We start from the raw sequence: 17618 nt of genomic DNA, 5'->3' as shown, positions 1-17618 counted from the left end.
CTAAATTGTAAAATAAATAATTAAAAAAAAGGTAAATAAATAATCCCAAGCCTTCTCTGAATAGAATTTCCCTTTCTTTAGATCTCTCTCCAATTTTTCCTTCATATATTCTCACTTTCTCTTCCTTCGTTTCACTCACTTTCTCTCTCTTTCTTCGCCTCTTTCGTATTTTCTAGAATCTTCGTCACAGCAGGTAGAATTATCTATTCCATGTAATTTAATTACTTTTGTTCATCAATCATAGAAGATTCGACTTTTTTTAATGAACTTTGGTCTGGATTAATTTTTGTCTTTTTGGCGTATTAAATTTGCGATCTTTTCTGCAGTATAGCTGATTATAGTATTGGTTTTTGGAATTTTGTTTGTTGTTTGATGAATCGCTTTCTGGGTTTTTCTGGGTTTATAATTTTTGGTTGTGGGTTTAGCTTGGAATTTGTGTTTGATTTGGGAATTGATGAACTTGACCCTAATTGTCGGTTTTTTTTGATCATGTTGCCAATTTTTGAATTTTGTTGTTCAATCTTTTCCTTTTCATGTTCAGGAAATATGATTAATTTGTTCAAAGTGAAAGCCAAACAAAGGGAAAATGCTGAAAATCTTAATGGAAAGCCGCATGTCAAGAAGCAAACAGCTGGAGAATTACGTCTTCATAAAGGTATTATTTTCTGAAAGCTACTGCTGGTACTCATATAATCATATTTGAATATTTGATGGTGGTGTAGTCTTGGCCTTGTGATAAAGCCAATCAAGGTTACAACAAAGGTACAACCGGTTGTATAATAAAATTGCCGAAGTTCTGGCACAAAAATCAGGATCCCTCCCCTTTTGTGTTACTCACAACAATACAGCCTATATATATGTCAAACCTATTTAATTATAGGTAACCACACTATGAATGAGACCCACTTACCCTTGTTCACTATCTAAGCAGGAGATTCTTGATTGATATGGGTTCCTCATCCCATTCAGCCTATTGTTCGATAACCCTTGATTCGATATATGCATATGAGCATGTATTTGTAGTTTTATGCAAGGGATTGGGATCAAGGGTTTTCCTCTCGCTCTTTCTCTTGTGTGTGTTGTGTATTGAGTGGGGTGGGTGTGATTCTTGTACCTCAGTAGCTCTGTCCTTACCAGAAACACTTGTTTTTTTTTTCTTAGGCACATTTTTGTTGGTGACCATTTAACTTCATGATTTGTTGAAAGTGGTTGCAACTTGCAAGTACCTTCACACTTTCTGTCACAATATTTTGCCTGTTCCTTGTTATGAAATTACCTTTCTGTTTAATGAAAGACACACTATATCCTTAATTAGAATAATGTCATGTTGCAATTTATAAATATCTCATTTGTTACATTTGATCCCGGGTATAAGCTACTAACCCTGCATTGTGGACTGTGGAGATTAAAGCTTTTTATGAGACGTATGTTCAATCATGTATTATTTAGCCTCACGTTATGGCGATCTTTTCTGTTAACTTATCGTGGTTCTACAATTTTGACATTTTCTAGATATCAGTGAACTGAACCTGCCAAAGTCATGTACCATATCATTTCCCAATGGAAAGGATGAGCTGATGAATTTTGAAGTTACCATCCGTCCTGACGAGGGATATTATCTGTAAGTGTCTCTTTTACTAAAACACGTCAACAACTGACATCTTCTCTTAATACCAGTCATAACTCATAGACTATTGTAAGTATTGTAAGTAACTTTCTATTTGAATTAGCATTATAGTATTTAGAAGTAACTTACTTATAAAAGATCAATAAGCTCATCTTCGTCACAACTGACATCTTCTCTTAATACCAGTCATAACTCATAGGATATTGCCTACTAGTGTTTAGTGCCTGCTTCACAACGTTTGTTATGGCCATGTGGAGTAGGGAAAGTATGGAATTTGGTCGAAATAATATTTCTATTTGGTCTATGAACTTCATTTATATTTCTATTTGGTTATTCTCCATATGCAGTCCTTGTTTGTTTGTTTTTTTTAAAATAATAATAAAAAAAAATTCTAATTGGCATAGTGTACTGATATTCTATGGGAAATTTTGATTGCAGAGGCGGCACATTTGTGTTTACCTTCCAAGTTCCATCTGTATATCCTCACGAGCCTCCCAAAGTCAAGTGCAAAACAAAGGTAAGTAGAACTATTCTGCATGAAAGCGTGTCTCATGTTACATAATATGACAACTCATTTATTTCTTATGTGCATTTCTGGATTATTATTACAATTTTGTTCTCACTTTTTGTACGACGCGTCTGTAGGTATACCATCCCAACATCGACTTGGAAGGTAATGTCTGTCTTAACATACTAAGAGAAGACTGGAAACCTGTTTTGAACGTAAACACTGTCATCTATGGGTTGTATCACCTCTACACGGTACTAACATTTCCCTTTATTTAGAAATTTGTTCTTAATTGATTCATGCATTGCATTATAGTAGGATTTTTTTATAATTTTTTTTTTGTTTGCAGCAACCAAACTATGAAGACCCTTTAAATCATGATGCCGCTGCTGTATTGAGGGATAATCCTAAAATGTTCGAGTCCAATGTGAGAAGAGCTATAGCTGGGGGTTACGTGGGTCAAACCTTCTTCCCGAGGTGTGTTTCTTGAGAGGTATGAAGCTGTAAACTTGGATGCAAAAGGGTGCCGATTGAATTCTTGGATACTACTATATCTTAAAATCTGTACCAGTTTCGGTAGGAGTGTATTTGATGATGATTGGTGTATTTTGTGTTGCAACAAGAATTTAGCCAAAATGGGCTTTTAATTTCATGGTTTCCTCTGATGCCAAAACATTGGTTTAACACTAATTATGCAGACATACATTTTTAGTATTTCTTTTGCCTCCTCCGTCGTATGTACTAATGGGGGGAGAACAAATTTCATCTTTGTGAAGAGGAGATTATTAAATATGTTTGATCGTGCGAGTTTTACACATTTATGTGCAGACTAATTCTGGACTCCAGTGGTCAAACCTCACAGGGTCTTTCTTTGTTCATCATCGTTATTGCTGTTAGGTAGATTATAGTTGGTTTCTGCATTGTTGTTGATATTGATTGACAGACCTTTTTGCTGAATATGTGCCTGCTACAGAGCTTTGTCCGACCTTTGATATGTGAATCAGTATGCTGTTGATTAAGTCCGTGTAGAGCTGGCAAAAACTGACCTAATATACCAACCCAACTTGATAATAAAGTATTGGGTTAAGTTTTTTAACCTGTTTAATTAAATGGGTCAAGATTTTTAACTCGTTTAATTAAATGGGTCAACCTAATCTAATCCGTTTAATTAAATAGGTTGAGTTAGGTTGAAATTTTCAACCCGTAAACAACTCGTCTAACCGTTGATGGAGAGTTGGAAACCACGATCGACTCCAATTCACTTCCATATAGCCCATAGTTGTTCTCCATACTGAATACAACCTAAGATTGGGTGAGATGTTTCTTCAAAACTTTGATGAACCCTATTACTTTGTGAAGCATCTTTAAGACCTAGTTGTCATGGGTCGTCTCTCTCACTGTCGCATGGGCCATTTATTGGGACAAACGATGTTCGTTTCGACTGTAGCTTTTAGATCCCATCAGTTTTGAACTATTAAAGATGATGGTTGGGTCGGATTTCATAGATCAGGCCTGCTAAGGCCCAATATGCAGCACACAGTAAGAGCAACTTCTATGGTTGAAAAATAGAGTTAAATATTATAGGGAGCTACAAGGGATTGTAGCTCACCAATGTGAAAATTTGTAGCTTAAATTAATTGTAGCTAGAAATATGATGTGGCAAACTTAGCTACATCACCTTATAGCCCACCATTGGAGTTGCTCTAAGTAGCAATTGGGCCCGAAAGTTTCTAGAGTGTTTCAGAGAACTCTTGAGCAATCTAGCTTGGTTGTGTGATGAAGATTCTAGATAGGGGAATAAAGGAACACTCATTTGTCTTTGTATTTGTATTTGTATATAAGCATCACTTCAAGGTGGACATTTAAGATAAGTTGCCTCTGCATTCTCCTTCGATATCAATCCACAAAATCTCTTTGTTTTACTTCAAGATATTTAGCGTATTTATCATTTCTATAGAATCCTTGGATTTTGAACAAAGGAATCCCATATTTTGGTTGAAAAACTATAAATCATCGATATCAATTATTCAATAAAAATATTAATTTAAAACTTAAAATGATTTTGGTTTAAAATCATCGCAAGAGTTGCCTATTTTGATGTGAATTTTCATAATAATTCAAGACATAAAACTATCGAAAAACAACCTTTGATTAAACAATCCGAGGAAGACCTATCCTTTACAATAAGATTGGTGTTCGAGCTCAAGAGGATAGAACTAAGATGCAAGAACTAAAGAACCCATTTATGAATCAAAAAGCACTAACACTGAAACAGACATTTGCAAGGACAACACTTAAGTCCTCTTGTACAACAGTAAATCAACTACTGTAATTGAATCAAAATGGCGAGACAACACATGTACACTCACCCCCTAAGATCTATGCACAATAAACATAAATGATACTGTTCACTAAACGCCTCTAAATCCTTGAACTGGTTGGAAAAGAAGAAGAAAAAAGAGTTCTTTTTCTTATCAGTCTTCCTCTTCAAAAATCCCAGATTTTGTCCTACTTTTTGAATCCCAAGGTGGTAGACATCCCATATAGTGTGAATGTAAAAACAAGGAAGAAATTGATTCTTCCTTCTGAGACATTGAGAAGGATGAAAAGCAACTGAAGGGTCGTAGGTGCTTCTTGTCGCTTTCATATACTTCAAGATGGGGTTCTGGAATAGTAGAGGCCTTTAGACTTTCTGGAAGTATGCAGTTGCAAACTGAACCTATCATTCATTATTAACAAACATTGTATCAGATTATTGCAATTTGATAGATCAAAATGATCACATTAAAATAGAGATCCCATCATAAAACACAACACAGAGAAATTAGGTCCATTCAGGAAGGCATTGGGTCCAAATCTACATACCTATTCTAGCAAGTCGATTAACCCATTTAGGAATCCTCTTTCCTGTTAACTTGTAACAGATATCGTCGCAGAAATGGTTGCAATTCTTGACAATCAAGTGATAAGCATCACCATGAAAATTTCGTGATTGTTGCTCCATGAACTCTCTAACTTCACTAGGCTGTAGAGATGTTGTTCCCATGAATATTGCTTTCCTGAACTTGAAGCCAGGGCATTGCCGAGGTTCAACCTCAAACACACCACTAGTCGGGAAGTCATGAGCACCAAAAGCATATTCTGAGCCATTGACTGTCAAACAGCAGAAAATTCAGGATCAACTAATACTATCGGATCCATTTGTACTAACCCCATTGAAAGTGAGGCACCTATTAGTGACTTTCCCTTTCATTTGCTTATAATTGACTAACACATAAGTATTGTACATAAACGACCTCTAGTTCTGCCAAATGAATAATCTGAACATCATGAGATCAATTATTTCAATAAACATAAGCTTTAAAAGGCAAGAAACATGAGCTAAATTCCATCCTTTTCACAATAGTCCTAGGATAAAAATGTCCACTGATAATGTCTGTCAATCTTATTGTATAAATTGATAAAAATCAACAAGAAGACTAGCTAATCAACAAGATAACTATGTTTTGCGAGTCAACTTTTCTACCTTTGTCTTAATATTTGCGCAATTAACCAGATAACTCTATAAGAAAAGGTATGCTAACCTTCAATACCAGTGTGATATATACCAACTCCTGCCCAATACATGTAGCCATTGATAGGTGTTAAGTCATAAACGTTTAGGTAAACCGGAGCAGAGCCTGGACCGGTAACAACTGATTTCACCTTGGGGAACATACAAAAACGAGAGGCAAATTTGCCTCTACTACGACTAGATTTACCACTCGACGAGCCACCTTTGGATTCTAGTTTCATATTTTCTGCAAAGATGAGAGACTATGGAACGAGGAATTCCTTGATGTGTAGTTTCAACCTGCAAATAGAATACCATCACAGCTCCACAGTTAGGAACACATACAAAATATAGCTTGTTTAGTGAAAATCCGCTAAAATAATTGTGTACTTTCTTCAGCTTATTGACTCACAAAATATAGCTTGTCTGGTGAAAATCCGCTAAAATAATTACTTCCACAATCATGTTGCGCCATAAATAGTCCCCATTTTTAACCAAATTTAAATTTAACTATTTCTTCCTTATGCAATATCTAAAGATTCATAGAAACTGATTCTCAATGTCAAAACAGATGGGATTTGCAACATCTGCTACAGTCAAACATGAAACAATTACAATGATACATCTTGAATCAGCAGATTAAACCAAAATACTAGCAGATCCCAGATAAACTATTTATTATTGTTGGGAAACCAATTCAGATCCCAGAGAAAAAATTCAACAAAAGCAAATCAGCCTAAGAAAAAATATGCAAAAAAAAGGGGATATTCTTGAGAACCCAATAAAAACGGGAAAATTCCAACATTTTGAATCTAATTTTCCACAAATAATGAACAATATCAGTAAAAGATTCAATCTTTCCTGAAAATCAAAAATCAAGATGAATAAAAAACCCGGATTAATCAGAAATGTGAAAAATGAAACTGTTTTTTCTAAGGGGTTTCTTATATTTTCTATGTTTTTTTTTTTTGTAAAATGCATTTTCCCATTGATTCTTTTGAAATGTGAACAAGAAATTAGAGAAATACCCCATATGAAAAAATCAAAAATTAAAGAGACCCAAATTTACCTTTTGGTCAAGGAAAAACCGCCATCAAAGTTGCAGAGAAATGCCCGGTTCACCAGCCTAGTTCAGACCCGCCATTTTTGTATCTTATACAAACTCCTCTTTTTCCCCCTTTTTTTTGGGATTTTTAGAGCATAATAAAGCACCTTAGAGTGGGAGTTTCTTATGAATTAAAACCGACACATTTTCCTAACAAAAATGACTATATATTGAATTTTTTTTTTAAAAATGATATGTATAACAGTATAAACTACACACGTAGTCACACATATAATCCTTTACTCCGTAATTTTTGAAGGCTACATATAAGAAACTAAAAGTGAAATTAACTCGATATTAACCGTATTAACTATAAACTATCGCATAATTAATTAATTAATTAATTATACTCACTCTTTAACGCTATTCCTAAATTAATACCCGAACATAAAGCTGTGTATAAGACCTGCCCAAGAATGCCATTCCCATTTCCTTTAATCTTTATTAAAGAAAGGTCCCCCAACTAAGAAAAAGGAAACAATCCATGACAAAAATAATAAGCTACATGTGTATGTCTTCATAAAAATGTTCATTTTATGATTAAGATTAGAAAAATACAAAGTGGGGCCCTTTCTATTTTTATTGTTATTATACAGAAACAGCACATTTATATGGATTTTTCCTAACCATCTTCCTTGGAGGATTCCTTGGACAAATTAGTAATAATGTCCTCTTTTAATTCTTGTCAATAACTGTAGTACGGACCTATGATTGAAAATTTAGAAACTTCTTATGGGGAAACTCTTCTTGCAATGGAATTGTTCTTACTTTTTACTACGTATGTTGTTAATTGTTATGTATGCTTGATTTATTGCTGGTATTTCATTTTCGATTTAATTGAAAGAAATGGTAACTCATTTTCCTTTGATTTTATAAATCGGGAGCTTTTTTGTCTCGCCAGTAACGCGGTTTTGCTACATGCTAAGCGGTCGAAAATTTAAAAATTGAAATCGACTATGACATTTTAGGATAAATTGTTTTTTACCACCTGAAAAATGGAAAAATAAAAAGAAAATGTTATGTGGGGAGCCATAATAACGGTAATATTTCTGATATGTTTTATTCCTCCACGATTTCATGTATTTAACTCTCTTCTCTTCCTCCGCTTCCTTATCTTCCATGAATTTACATAATTTTTCACCACCGTTAATTCACAAAATTAACAAAATTTAATGGAAGTAAATAGAGAAGGGTGCAAGAGTTAAAGAAAACCACACAACTACAAGGAGTGTAAACAATTGGAGAAAAATTGAATTAGGTAGCATACATAAATATTTCATCTATTTTTTTCATTTTCAGGTGATAAAAAAACAAGCTTTAATATTTTTTAAGTGGTAAAAAACAAATTTTCAATTTTTATAGATAGTAAAAAATAATTTATCCGAAATTTTACTTGAAATATACGCGACAATCTATACTAAACTGAAGTGGTATAGTGTTGGACTAATTAGCTAGTACGGAATAATATCATGTTGGGGTAAATTTGTCTTTATCATTTTGCAAGACAAACTTGTATCTTATCCTTTAAAATTCGAAAATAGAGCTTAAAAAAAGGGAACAATCACCACTAAAATGTAACTAAAATGTGAAGTTTACGGATTAACCTGTTTGTTAAGCGGAAGAATAGGATCCTATATTCCGATTCCTAGGGAATTCCAACAAGAAGATGGTCAATCTTCCAACTTGGTAAAATGACATGATTTGAGTAATACAGGGTATACTTATTAAAATCATCAGCAAAAGCAATGCAAAGGACAAAAAGAATAGGGGTTTTAAGCTTTTGTCTGATTTGCTTCAATTCCCTTTGATTTTCTATTAGATTATGCTTTTGATGAATGATTTCACTTTCCTATAATGGCGCTCTTGCCTGCTTAGTGGGCCCCACTTGTTTCTTTCGCGTTTATGGAGATGCAAAACGATGAGGTAATTTTTTTATATACAACCGATTGTACCTTATGATACACACAAGACACCTTTTTGAATCTTGTGACATGATTTGAGTAATACAGAGTTTTTAACTCGTAAATATATGAGCAGACAAAACAGCCGGTTGTTCGATGAAAACCCTTACAAAATAAATGATTATAGGAAAAATAATGCACTACTATAATAAGAAGTATATCAAGCAGAAAACAACAACAGAAAAAAGACCTAATAATATGAAATTATTCCTTTTGGCTAAATAATTTTTCTCTTGGAAAATGCTGCAAATGCACAATAATAATTCTGAATTTCTGACAAACTGGAACAAATAATTTCAAGTTTTCAACACATTCTATTACCTCTATTGGTCCTATACATCACCTATTTACAAAAACTGCAGTAAGCTAGATTTGAAGCTAAACCTAATTAAGTTCCTTGATTTCGCGCTTTCTTTTAGCATAAGATCAGCAGCAAAATATTAAAAAAAAAAAATCAAAAAAAAAAATCAATACATTGGGGTAATAATCAATCTTCATGCTCCAAATCTATATTCTCATGTTGTTCTTGTTCAGCTGGACCTTCAATAGCAGCAGGACCACCACCTCCGTTAGAGCGCGGACTTCCCCTAAATATCTGACTTGCTGTTCAAGAACCGAAAAAGTAAGTGAGAAAGAAAAAGATAAATGCATTGCAGTAATCTGGAGAAGAAAGCAAAATAGGACGGTAAAAAACTAAGTGGGAGAAAATATGAGAACTGTATATATTTGGAAACTGATTTTTTTATGTAAAATGAAAGGAACTGTATATAATTGATAAAGAAGAATGCCTAAATATGCACCTGATTCTACAATGTTGGCAAGGATTCTCCTTACGAATTTGAGTTCTGCTTGGTGCATGGACACAAATTTAGCCTGCAAGCGTAAAACTTGTCAACTCCCAGTTACAGTTACTCAAATTTGAGAAAATTACAAAAGAAACACAGTACTAGGTTAAAAAAAATTACATTCCTTGGAGTCCAATCTCAGACCAAGTTAAAAAGACAACATAATTAGCTACGTACCAGATGATCGAATGTACTATCAAAGGGAAAGAACTTGCTACAAATCAATGATTTAAAAGCCAAGTACATCACATGCTTTATTGAATATGGGGTAAAATATGATGCTTGATAACCAACTGTCTTGTTTGAATTAGCAGCACAAGAATGATACACAGCATAACAATTAACATTTTGGTAAGTTGTAAATCCAACGAGTCTCTCTATTTGCAGTTCTACAGAATTTACTATGCCTAAACAAAAAGAACCTTACCATTTCAGTATACAGAATTCCCACAATGTAATCAAGTTTAACTTGATGTCTCAATAGGAAAGGACGCAGGTGGTTCTCGTACAGCTGTGTTGCTCCCTGTCATATAGAAGATGATTAGAACAACTAATCCCATCAAAAAATCTATTGGCAGTGCACACAACAACCAACAAACTCTTGACCCAGTTGCTGGAGGTGGGGAACATACAGCAAGGAAAAAACTTGCAAAAGCTGAGGCTATAATGTTATATACAAAATATTCGGCAACAAAATGCAAATACACAACATTCTCATTTTAAGAAAATCTAGAATCATACAAGAAGACCAAATTTATCAAAAAGTAATTCTAACTTTCTTCACGCAACCACATTCTCACTCTATCTCGTCTTCACTAAATGTCATTCACGCAAGTCACAAAACATGCACCTTTTCAAACTAATAATGCATGAATGCTAGCTTTTTTCCAAGACCCAAAAATCAATAACACATCATATCCCTCTAACAATTTCCAAAAGTGAAGGAAGAACCAAACCAGTGACATTAATCTAGATGTAAAAAACCCCAGAGCATAAAAGTTTAGCAGAAGTAACAACAAAATTAAGGAAATTTTGTCCGAAATCACCAATTAAATCTTTCATTTTGTGAGGAAGCATCTTTTATGATTTTATTTTTTCCTTTGTGGGAAAGCACCTTATATGACAGAGTGCCTCAAGGCACATTTTTTTGTAAGAACAAATTGTGATGAGGTATCATCTAGGGGAAACAGCTAAAAAATGTTTACAAGGTAGCCCAATTCCTTTGTATTTTTGCCAAAGACGCCAATTGTATAACGCCCAAGAGCCCCAGCTCAATAGCTCATAATGACGCTAACAAAATTACATTATCCATACACCATCACGGGAAGACGGCAAGACGCCACTCCATTAAAATCTCTACCATTCCGTTCCAGCCAAATGGTCGACAAGATAGCCTTGAAAGCATTTTGCCACAACAACCTTTTCTCCTTTGACTTTCCAAACCCCAGAAAACGAACTTGCAACGACTTTGTCTCAAAGGCACCTTTTGATACCCACTTTCCGGCTTGTCGGCTACATTTTCTCTCCTTTTTCCTTATGTTTTCCTCAAGTGTGCCACCCAGCTGACTAAATTGACCCCACCCCTCTCCCACAGAAAATTCCTGCCTGTTCTTTCTTCATCTCTCTCACACAGACGTTTGATCTTTTACTGTGGCCAAACATCAAAGCACTTGGAGTTTTTATTCAGACACTAATCTCCATTATCACCAACAGTCCCACAAGGTAATTGCATTTGTTCTTATTCAACCATTATCAGAAAACCCCAAATAACTAGATATTATCTTTGGAAAGTCATAAACACACCCCAACAATAACTTCGTATTTTTCAATTCAGCAATTCCAGCCAGCCATCTATTTCTATATAATAATCAACCTGATTCACTCACAGTTAAAGGTCCACCACCCAATCTTAAATTGAATAAAACCATACATACAAGGACAAATTAAGTCACCATTTGCAAATCGCAACACATTTTCTTTTAACCTTCATCTCAAGTTTCTTCATATCAACATTCTCCCGAGCTCTATTTTCTCCCACTTTTTAACTACTTTGTTGGGATAAAAGTTTAATAGGGTTCATATTCTACTCCCCAAAATAGATAATTCAAGATTAGCAAAATTCAGTCTATTCTTCTTTCATCTTTTTTCTTTTCACCAATCAATTTCCCTTTCCTATTTGTATTCGGGAGGGAGTTGAAACTGGAAACTTGAAAACCTCATTGCAAAACTGTAAAATTAGGTTCAAGGAAGTACAGGTACAATTGACTGTAATTAGTTTCCCATTGGTTTGAACTTCAGGTTAATTAGAGAGTAAGAGAGAAAAAAGATGAGAATGAGAAGAAGACCAGAAGAAGATGAGAGAGAGAGAGAGAGAAGAAGATTTGTTTAGTGCAATGGAGTAAAGGAACATAATATGGAGGGAAGAAAGAGAAAAGATGCTAAGGTATGGGAGTGAGTGTCGAAAGTGGAAGAAAAAATGTTGAAAAACGTGTCAAAGCACCAGAGATTTTACTTTCACCAGAAAGTTGGTTTTTAGGCCATCATAAAAAATATAATTTTTATAAGGTGCTTTCTCAAAAAATGGATTATAAAAGATGTTTATAATGCCAGCCACAAGAAATTCCTCCAAATTTATTACCAACATATGCTCTCCGTAGCATGAAGCTTACATTGGTTGAAGGAAGTTGAAGCCAGACAAGAAAAGCAAACTTCATATGGTAGTATAGGGGAAACCTGAAAATATGAAACAGAGAACACTTTAGTTTCCAAAAATGTAAAAATCAAGCAGAAGTAATATGAAATAAGAAGAGCAAAAGAAAGGTTAAAGAGCACAAAATAATCACAAGCTTAAAAAAGCATTCAAACTCTTCTTTTTGTCCAAAGTATTCAAGTATAGTATTCAAGTATAGTATTCAAGCTCTCTTCTTTTTTCCCAAAGTTCACAAGCTTAAAAAGTGAAATTTTACAACCAATTAATTATCCCTACAGCCTTATTGGAAAAGAGGAAATAAGCTAGCATGCACTTGCATCACTAGGAAAGCCCAACAGCACCCTCATCTCCTCAACCTCCAGTCTTATTTATAGTAGGAAACTAAGATGAATAATCATGGGATTCACAGTGATATACTGATATGTAACGAGATGTAGAAATTTATCTCCTGCCTTTGCAATACTAATCCTCCTACTCTTGCACGAAGAGTAACAAGTAGGTCATCTCCAGTCAAACCTTAAATCATCATGAATAATAATTCCCATACCATATTTATTCCAAACCCTAATACACTCATTTCTCCCATGAATTTTGCAGATCCCAAAAGGGGAAATGATAATCATAAATCATCTTGTGACACTGGGGAATGAGCAGTTCAACACTAAATAATTACACCATCCATGTGCTTCACAGATCAACTAACCGGAGATTTACCTGTTATAAAAAGTCCACTTCATAAGCACAAATCTAGAAGATGAAAAGGTAAACCTGTCTGGGTAAAAATCTCAAGGCTCCAGCAGCCCCTTCCTACACTTCATTATATGTAAATAGGTTTTTCCCATGATTCCCAACTTCCCACTGGGTAGAGCCTCTTTTTTTTTTTTTATACTTTTGCCCATAGTTCCCTCTCGTGAGTCGTGACTCTACCCTAGCATATCACTGTGATATCAACACTGTAGTTGATGACTCATGCTTTGCCAAGAGATCACTTACCATCTGACATCTTTGTTTAATCTGCAAAGCAAATTTGTCCAAGGATGGCAAGAAACTCACAACTTCTTAACATCTCTAAAACAACAAGTGCATAAATAAACAATAATGGTTGTGCAATTAATGAATACACGAAAATAAAAGTTCTCAATCTTGCTCAAATTCAATCACAAGAAAGCTGCTGAGAGCTATATAGTGATGTACTGATGTTATACCAAGTCAAGCATAAGAAAGGTACCAATAGATGAACTTGTCAGTGATCATTTCAGCTACAGTAAACGAGCCATAAGCTGCAGATGAAGAAGAGTTATTGTCAAAAAGGGGAAATATATTATTAAAAAAACACCGTAGACTATGGGCTAAAATAATAAAACTAAGAGAATCTGAAACAGACAAATGATCAGCAATGCCCCTAGAACTACAATACCAGTGGGTTTGCATACATACAAGCTTGACCTTGGCAAAATATAAAATAACCTGCTAAACATTCTATTTTATTTAAAACCGGGTCATGTTTTTAGTTCTAAAAAGAGATGGTTAATAGGCTAAGGGTGAGTTCGATTCACCTGATTTTCACTTATTTTTCCTGAACTTATTGAACTGAACTTATCTGAACTTAACTGAACTTATCAAAACTTATTAGAACTTATCAAAACTTATTTTAGTTATAAATTATACTTGTTCCACCCTTATTTTTCCTGAACTTATCATTTGAACTTATCTGAACTTAACTGAACTTATCTGAACTTATTTTTCATGAAATAAGTGGAAATAAGGTGAAAAGAACAAAGTCTAATAGTGTCCTTCACTTATTCCAGGCGTGAACATAATGTCAACCCTTTGTCTCTTTAGCAAACAATTTTCTAAATTAAAATTTACGCGATTTTTGGTTACAAGATAAGTCACTAAGCTCGAATGTTCACAACTGCTTGTTTCACTTAATAAGTAACAGAGACAACTCCCAAACTGAAGTCTGAAGATCTTAGCAATACAACTGTAGGCAAGAGATACTAAAATTGGTCCCCTCACCAGCTTCACAATTAACAAATACAGGTACTTGAGTACTTCAAATCAATCACACGAGGTGAAGAATAGTATGCGACAAAAGAAAACAGGACTCAGTTCCGCTTATTACATTTAGCCGATTTAGGTGACCAATTCACTATTCACCTAGAATTCTAGAAGCTTAACTTGCAACCTGGGAAACCAACAACCATCTAAAGCGCTCTTGGATCCAAGATGTAAATTAAAACAGGATAACTAGTTGATTAAAGATCAATGAAGTGGAAGAAAACTATGTCAACTAACAAGGATCTAAACCTCACAGAAGCTTCTATGGTGCATTTTGATGAAAGTTGTTGGCATATTGGTAGAAGGGGGTATTTGATTGAAGAGAGTGTCCTCTTCCAAAAACTAGATTTCAAATTGATCTATGTTTTGCGGCTTTTGTCTGCTAAGTACAGAGTAAATAAACAATTTGTTGGGCCGAAAAATCTTTCCCAAGAATGGAAAAGAGTTATCTTCATTGGAGAAGAAATGCCTCATTTTACACCCAATGCCTTAGCTTAAATAGCTTCCTCTCCACCCCTCGATCTCCCTTCTCCCGTTCCTCTCTAAATTTTAACAATGCAAACCAAATAATAGAAAACGAAGTCGAAAATGAATACATAGAAAAAAAAAAATCAGTCCAAATATTCCGAAAATGAAACAAAATGAAACACATAAGTCCAACAGAAACAGATAAAACCAAAAACAAGGAGCAAGTGATAATTTGATAACCTGCCCAGTAAACAAGACACCTTTGCTGCTCATCAGGATCCTTCCTTTCAATAGCTTTGAAAGTATTATAAACAGGCAAAACTACCCCCACTGAGCAGCTGAAAAAACAAAATATATAAACACATCCCCAAAAAATTATTAAAATTCATGTAAAATAAATTAACAACAATCAACAAATTTACGAACTTAATTTCTTACATCAAAATTCTGGAAAATATGCAAACTTACCATGCAGTTCGAACAACAATGTTGGAACCTGGTGGACTCAGTAGCAATCGCAAACCAACCTGCAATTAATTAGTAATACAAGAAATTGATTTTCAGAATGATTAAAAAAATAAACCCTAAGTTAATTGAATTCATTGAATTTCACAGTGAAAACCCTAGAAAAATTGCCGAAAATGATACAAAAAGGATGGAGAGAGAAACCTCGAGTGGATTAATTGATCCAGGAAACGCCATTGACGAATTGATGACAGAATTTCAAATTTGTTCTGGGGAATCGAAGGAAATTTGGGTTGATTTCTGAGAATTGAATTGTAATTTTGATTTTGCAAGAAAGTCGAAGGAAAATGATCAATTAGCTTAGATTGCCGCTTGCCAGGTAATTTTCTGTATTATTGTTTGATTAAAGTTTTAGACTACAGACAATTACTTAAGGTCTAAGGACTGTGAGTGCCCTTAATAATGGGGGTAATTTTGCTGGAAATTATTGTTCCATAATTTAATTTGATATCAATTTTTAAATGGACCGGGTCTATATTAAATTTAATTTATTTGTGGGTCATGTCTAAACGAAATTCACAATTCTTTTTCTATGGAGTAATATATGTTTGAGCGATTTTCAACAATAATGTTAGAAGATGCTAAAATTCCTAAAACACACCCCAATTTATGTTAATTATGATGATATCATCCATGTAAGCAAGAAAATCTGTCTACTTTTTTTTCTTTTAATCAGTCAGTACAAAATCGTCGATTGAATTAGCGGCTAAATAAAGTAAACCACTAACTTAGGGCATGAGCAATGGAACAAACCTCTTCAAGGTTTGTTCATATGCCACATTATCATCACACAAACCTCTTATTCTACAAACACTTTCACCAACAATAGGAGCTCATACACTTACCCCAAGGGTAGGTCTAATCACCATACCCTGAAATGGGCTCTTGACACATCAACTAGTGAAAATTATGTTTTGGGGGGGAAAGTACTAACCTAAGGGGGGAAATTTGGGGATAATACCGCCACTATCACCTGTATAAGGGGGATTTCATTTCACCAAACTTTCTGCCAAAAATCTACCGCCCAATTTTTCGATTATATATATATATGTATATATATATATATATATATATATATATATATATATATATATATATATATATATATATATATATATATATATATATATATATATATATATATATATTCCATTGTTTTCCTCACAACCTTATCATTACAATGTACAACCATAAATTTTATAAGGTAAATTTTAATTCATCTTCTTAATGTATTTGTTTGTTAATCTTGGAAATAGTTTATGCTAATCAAACTTTTGTGTCATTACATTTTAAAACTTATGTTTAGTTTCTAATAAGTTCCATAAACCAACAAAGTCATTTATTAAAATTCGTTTCATTTCGGATTTTAATTAAGAAACCAACAAAGTCATTAATTTTTTTCGATAAATTATTCGAGATCTGATTTTAATAACGAAACCACCAAAATAAATTTGATATCTTCAATTGAATCATAGGATAAAAAATAAGGAAAGAAAACGCAGACCAAACTTACTCAGCAATTAAACAAGGGATTTATTCACTTGATTCAGGAACACTCAGCAATTAAGCAATGGATTGACAAAAAAAACGCAAAAACTACAACTTCGGTATCATCGACATTGAAGCGGTCTTGAACTTTGGTTTCATTGAAAAACTCGAGGGTCTGAATGGAAATGTGTTAACGAAATGAAGTTTGATGGGGGAAGAAAACTAAAACATGAACAATCCAACATCGAAATCTTCAAGTAGCCTGTAGAGGAGGACATAGCATATCAATTTCAGATCAAAAACAAGAATGGATGAAACACTTTGGTTTCATCAAAATTTCCAGATCAAAATTAAAAGGAAAATAAGTTTTTTTTTTTGAAATTCAAATTCAAATAGGGTCTGAAAATTTCTAATCTGGTTAGGAACTGACTAGGATATGACTTGGCAAACATAACCAATTATGTGAAAGGGTATGCTTAGTAGACTTACCCACGGGGTAAGTGTAGGTTTTGCGACCAACAATAGACAAAGGTTTGTCTAGGGGACAACCTTTTGCAAATCCTCCACAACACATTTTCCATGTGCCAACTACTCCCATGCATCAACTATTCCACTTGAGGTTTGTTTGAGGTTTGTAAAAACAAACCTCAAACAAACCTCTTCATTTATAACCTCATCCAACAATAGCAATGTTTGTTAACAAACCTCAAAAAGATGAAACAAACATCTCCACAAACCCCTTAATGCTAATGCCCTCAGTTGGCGGT

At 34.1% G+C, this 17618-nt stretch overlaps 3 protein-coding genes across 3 annotated transcripts; 1 reads left to right on the top strand and 2 right to left on the bottom strand.

Annotated features, from left to right (window-relative positions):
* Nucleotides 1–32: 32 nt before the first annotated feature.
* On the top strand, nt 33–2950 carry LOC110800374 (NEDD8-conjugating enzyme Ubc12). The gene is made up of 6 exons (XM_022005685.2): nt 33–193; nt 542–655; nt 1513–1621; nt 2066–2144; nt 2273–2389; nt 2485–2950. Exons 2-6 carry the CDS (start codon nt 547–549, stop codon nt 2623–2625), a joined length of 555 nt encoding a protein of 184 aa, XP_021861377.1. The 5' UTR covers nt 33–193; nt 542–546; the 3' UTR covers nt 2626–2950.
* A 1316-nt stretch (nt 2951–4266) lies between these two features.
* On the bottom strand, nt 4267–7257 carry LOC110800377 (deSI-like protein At4g17486). Its single transcript, XM_022005687.2, has 4 exons — nt 6758–7257; nt 5720–5988; nt 5001–5288; nt 4267–4854 (listed from the first exon to the last, which is right to left on the bottom strand). The coding sequence occupies exons 2-4, from the start codon at nt 5928–5930 to the stop codon at nt 4610–4612; spliced, it is 744 nt and encodes a 247-aa protein (XP_021861379.1). The 5' UTR covers nt 5931–5988; nt 6758–7257; the 3' UTR covers nt 4267–4609.
* A 1747-nt stretch (nt 7258–9004) lies between these two features.
* Nucleotides 9005–15743, bottom strand: LOC110800370 (HVA22-like protein k). The gene is made up of 8 exons (XM_022005681.2): nt 15508–15743; nt 15307–15365; nt 15079–15176; nt 13538–13589; nt 12269–12332; nt 10027–10122; nt 9555–9627; nt 9005–9357 (listed from the first exon to the last, which is right to left on the bottom strand). Exons 1-8 carry the CDS (start codon nt 15538–15540, stop codon nt 9242–9244), a joined length of 591 nt encoding a protein of 196 aa, XP_021861373.1. The 5' UTR covers nt 15541–15743; the 3' UTR covers nt 9005–9241.
* Nucleotides 15744–17618: the final 1875 nt, after the last annotated feature.

Source organism: Spinacia oleracea, chromosome 4 (assembly GCF_020520425.1).
Source record: "Spinacia oleracea cultivar Varoflay chromosome 4, BTI_SOV_V1, whole genome shotgun sequence".
In the NCBI taxonomy this organism is placed as follows: Eukaryota; Viridiplantae; Streptophyta; class Magnoliopsida; order Caryophyllales; family Amaranthaceae; genus Spinacia; species Spinacia oleracea.
This window is presented reverse-complemented; position numbering and strand designations above follow the sequence as displayed.